Here is a 5,539-nt window from a genome sequence, read left to right on the forward strand (position 1 = left end):
CCAATCGACGGTGCAGAGTCCGGGTAATACTTATCCAGCTTGGCCTTGGTCTCGGATATCGTTTTCCTGCGAAGATAGTAGTGTTTGATCAAAACTCGAAACTCAGATTTTTGCATATTAAAAAAAAACTCGGAGGTTAGTCGCTTCTCAGTGCTGTAACTTGTAAATGCGTAAACATAAATGGCTGAAGTTTTGTACAGGCGTCATTTGAAGGATCAAGCTCGACGAAAATGGTTCACATTAGTGAATACTAATGCCATCTCTTAGAATTTTCAGGTACTTATCAGACTGCCTAGTAGCATTGGACCACATCTCGTTTCAGATCTGAGATCTCTGCAGTATATACTTCCCATCAAATTTCGTAAATTATTATGAATGACTTGATCGAACTTGTAAGAAGGAAGACAACATAATCACGCGCATGTTGGTTTGCTAGTACTTATAAAGAATAAATAAAATCATTCTTCATAGAAAAGAATCAACTTTACAGAATCATTTTTGAAAAGGAACATAAATATAATAATCAATATTTAACATAACCTAAAAATCAAGAATTTTGAAAGCTACTACAAAACGGGTAATTCTATGAAAAAATATTGTTACCAATACAGATGAATTCACATAAAATGTAAAATATATGCTGTTCTTACCATTAATTACTTATTACACTTATAACTGGCTATATATAAAAGGACGTGCACGTTTCCACACTGTTGACATTCACAGATTTACCGGCGGGAAAATAAAAGACCTCGTAAAAGACGCGCGAATACCAACAGGGCGCCAGATGGCACGTCACGCGATGCCACGCAAATTTAAATTTGTGTTAACGAAATATAATTGCAGAAAATAATTATTCGCATTATTAATCGGTATATTAATATTTTCTTGACCATTTATAAAATTGCAAGTAAAATTACTGGAACCGTTGATAAATCTGCGATAATATTCTAATAATAATTTTTCTTCTTCTATTTTCAAACGTGTTACGTTTGAAATTTTTATAAAAATAAAAGGTTTTAAAATTTTTTTTTGAACTGAAAAAACTCGTCCGTTTTTCGATCGAATTCTTCTCAGATCCTTATTTTTTTCCACGATCTATTTTTTGTAAAATGTTTTAAATTTGAACGCATTTGCACTTGACAGGCATCGCATAAGGTATAACAAAGGTGATCGTCCGGTATCTTATCTTGGGACCTCTTTCACTACGCCTGATCATCAAGAGAGGCGCTCTTATCCGTATCCTTTCAGGGCCCTAAAGTTAGTGTGAGTACGGTGTAGTTCAGACTGCCTGACTTAATAATAAGGGAAGGCTATTTGGCCCGTAAACGGACCGAACCACGACCGTTACAATAATGTAATAATCAGACGACCTGAGCCGGACCTGATCCGGGCCTTTTTTTAAATAAGGCAAAATAAGGCAATTTCCACACTGGAAAGTGTACATACGCGCTGAAAGGCTTCCTCTAACAGGATAATTCTGGAATCGTAGCAGTCTATAAGTTGTCATTGAGTTCGTTCGTCCACTCAATGTGAGCGTTTCGCTGGTTCGACGTCGTGTTTCCATCTAAATTATTTTCAGCACCCCGAACTTTATCAAATAGACTTAGAAATGATAAATTTCTCACCAAAGATGGAAAACTTAAATTTTCACCAAGAAAATTGCTATTCATGAAGCGTGATAAATTTTAACTAAAAGTATGAATTTTCTCACCAAGAATCAATATCCTACAAAAAAGACTAAGATTTAATAATATACACGAATGGTTAAATTCTCAAGCCAAAAAGATGAATTTTTTGAAAATAGTTTAACTGGCAATAAAAGAATGAATATTCAATATAAAATAAATCTTTAAAAAAGAAGCTTATCTTTGGGACTATGCTTTGTGACTAGACAAGATTCTAAAAGTATTTGAATTCTCATCCCGAATTTCGTAACGACAAGCCACTTCGCAACTTCAAACCAAGTAGTTAATACATTAACCAAAAAGTAAATTAAATAAAGATTTTAATTTGAAAAGAAAAGAATCAATTTTCATCGAAGAAGATTAATTTTAAACTATAAAGGATCTATTTTAAGTTTAAATTAATAATTTACAATAAAAAATAGAATAGTGATATTTTTTGTTTAAAGAAAATATTCTTAACAAAAAAACGACTTCTTAAGTAAAACTGTATTCAACTTTCAACCAAAGAGAAGAATTTGCAACGCAAACGAAAGACATTTAAAAAAAGTATTAATTTTCTGAAAATGTAATTTTCGACAATTGAAGATGACTTTTTAACAAAATCGCTACATTTTCAACAAAATAATTAAATCTTTAACGAAATATTACCATTGTGATCCAAACTAAATGATTTTATAACCAAAAATATAATAGTCGTATACTTTTTAACTGAAATTAGTAACATTTTCATTGGATTCTATTAATTTATTCCTAATTGAAGGAAAAACAACAGGATAGGGCTAACAGAGGAATTTTTTTGTAACTAGTTGAAAAAAAAGAATTCTTGAAACAAGGGGAATAGGGAAGAGATTGTAAAGTCTGAAATATGAAAGTGATTTTGAAACTTATTAGTTTATTATTAGAAAATAAAGGACTTAACGCTTTGTAGAAATTATTCAGAATAGAAGTAAAAATATTCCTTGATCAGAGAAAATAACTAAAGTTTATTGACGAAATTTAATAAATACATGGAGAAAATTGGGTTAGAAAACTTCAATGAACTTTTAAGTATAATTGGGATGTAATTAAAAATTACAATTGTTAATGTCTTGAATAATTTTAAAATTTTAGGGATTGAGTGCGATAAATGAAAATTCATAAATGACATAAATGGTCAAATTTTAAAAACTAGTATAGATATCGGGAAAATTTTCAGCATGTATTGGCTTTCTAAAAAAGATTATATTTCTAATAAAAGAGACGAATTTCAAAAAAAGTCACCAGGACGAAAGCCAATCAAAAAACACCATTTTTCAAAGCAAAACGTTGATTTTTCAATATAAAATGTTTAGCTTTATACAAAAACGTTGAATTTTTCACAAAAAGGATTATTCTTAAATCCAGGAGATTAATGCTTTTCCAAAAAAGATAAATTTTTTTCAGTACATATAATATTTCAATTAAATAGTTCAATTTTCAACGAAGAATTTTGGGTTTCTGACAAAAAAAGACGATCATTCGATAAATTACTCTTATTTTAAAACAAATAGATCAATTTCAAATCAAGAAGATAAATTCTTTTCAGTGAGACAAATTTTTAAAAAATTTATATATATTTTCAACTTAACAGTTAAATTTTCTACGAAATTATTGAACTTTTTATTCTAAACGACAAGTTTTTCACAGTTCAGTTGAATTTTTAAACAAAAAATAAGAATTTGTTACAAAAAAGTGAATTTTCAATCACACAATTGAATTTTTGTTTGGAAAACTTAATTTTTAACAACAAAAGTATAGTTGGGATATATGGACCAAAAGGAGAATGTTTGACATTACTGTAATAATCAGTTGGATGTATAAGGCTGCACAGGTGAGCATAGGTGAAAAATTAAATTTTTGACAATTACTCAACAATTATAAATTTTTTATTCAAGAGAATAAAGTATATCTCTGTAACATCTTACAGAAAATGTAGTATTGGCGAAGTCCAGTGAATCTAGCCATTCCTTCGATTTTGAATTTAAATGGCGAAATCAAAATTTTAGTCGAATAATACGGTACCATTCAATTGAATTGAAACATAAGTCAATTAAATTAAGCATTAGTCAAAATTATTTAGACAAATTAATTAAATTTTTTATATTTTGCAAATTGGCACTTACTTAATTTGGAAGAATTAGAATTTAAAACTTGACTTATTATCTTAAAAATCATTCAAATTTCAGAATTTTTATTGATACATCTTTAAAATTGAAAAGTTTTTAATTTTTCAAATTAAACATTGAAAATTATGCAGGTTTCACCATTAAAACAGTTTTTATGGCTATGATTCACAATAAAAATTTCTTCAATTTGAAAGATGTAGAGTTAAAAACTTAAGTTTAGATCTCCAAAATTATCCAGCATTTTTAATTATAAATTTTTAATACTATATGGTGTTTGATTGCGGATATTTAAAATGGAATTATGTAATAAAATATTTAAAAATGCATGATACACTGCACATATTAAAAAATAAAGTATCCTCAATTGCAAATCTTGAATAAAGACTTATTTCAAGAAGAGATATTCAAAATCTTCTCAAGTTATGTGTGTCATTCATATTTTCATATACATGAGTTTCATGCAATATAATTAATAAATACTGTAAAGAGTATAAGCTTGCATATTCAATTGATTTCTTGAAATTCGAACCTAATATAATTTCAGAGATTTTATATAAACTTAATTTTCAGGTTTTTAATGCTCAATTTTAATGGCTTAAATATTTAACATCAAAAAGATTTTAAAAAGTAGACGATGCAAACATTTCAAATTTAAAAAGTTGAATAATTTAGGATTTTATTGTTAGAAAATTGTAAATAAGAAATTATGCAATGTTTTCATTTACTTCTCATAAATTTAAAAACTCACTCATCAATTAAATGATAAAATAAAAAAAATTTGCTAAAGCGGGCCCCAAATATTTTTTTGCATGGCCCTGAAGTACTCATACTTTAAGTTTATAGTCGAGATTTTTTTCCGTTATCCCAACTGTTAGGTTAGCCGTGAGGCTTACGTCGTTAGCGATAGAACGCGTTAAACTTCGGTTAGGTGGTTCAAAACCGGTCGCGCAGCGTTTTCGATTTTTGGTAGCGTTAATATTGTTAAAAGCGTGCGAGTGTGTCGTATGTAATGTATTGCAATTTAATGTAATTGTTTAAGCTAAATTGTGTATGTGTATATGTACGAAATTGTATTCTGATTTCCTGTGACTGACTGATGTGTATATATAGGTTCTGTATGCTGTTGATTGCGTATAAGTTTTTTTTATTCACAGAACCTTACGGTTTGTGAATGTGGTATTACCGAATTTCGTTTTACCGAACTAGAAATGAAACTTTACCAAAGTGTCCATATGTCCCGAGCTTACACAACTGAGTTTGTTAAAGTTTCTCGAACTATTTTTCTGCGTGTACTTTTGATTTATTCTTCGCCTAATTTAAGGAAATAACCTTTCTGTACTGTAATCACTATCTCTTTCATTTAACACTCTTGACGTCTCTTAACTCGAACTCAAAGGAGAAACTTTAATACGAAACAAAAAAGTTATGAGTTGATGATGATTTGCAATTTTATTCGTGTTGTATTTTTAAATAACTCTCTGCTATATTCACGTTAATTGTCAAAATATTATTGACAGTTTGTTTCCGCATGTGACTTTAAATGTATTTTTTTACTATAGAACTTAATGGAATTAACGAGAAATTGTTATGCAGTTGTTCCTAACTACAAATAAAAAATGAAAAATTGCTAAATAACTTCAAAAACATTTTTCTAAACGTTTAAGATTTAAATACACTAATTATATTGAGCTGACAAAGATACAAATC

At 28.7% G+C, this 5,539-nt stretch overlaps 1 protein-coding gene across 1 annotated transcript in view; it reads right to left on the reverse strand.

Moving 5' to 3' along the window:
* Nucleotides 1-5,195, reverse strand: part of LOC117167670 (cuticle protein 7-like) — a 43,052-nt gene extending 37,857 nt beyond the window's left edge. Inside the window, exon 1 of the mRNA XM_033352776.1 lies at nucleotides 5,053-5,195. Coding sequence (XP_033208667.1) covers nucleotides 5,053-5,064 — 12 coding nt within the window. The 5' untranslated portion in view covers nucleotides 5,065-5,195. The remainder of the gene's footprint in view (nucleotides 1-5,052) is intronic.
* Nucleotides 5,196-5,539: the final 344 nt, after the last annotated feature.

Source organism: Belonocnema kinseyi, chromosome 2, assembly GCF_010883055.1.
Source record: "Belonocnema kinseyi isolate 2016_QV_RU_SX_M_011 chromosome 2, B_treatae_v1, whole genome shotgun sequence".
Classification (NCBI taxonomy): Eukaryota; Metazoa; Arthropoda; class Insecta; order Hymenoptera; family Cynipidae; genus Belonocnema; species Belonocnema kinseyi.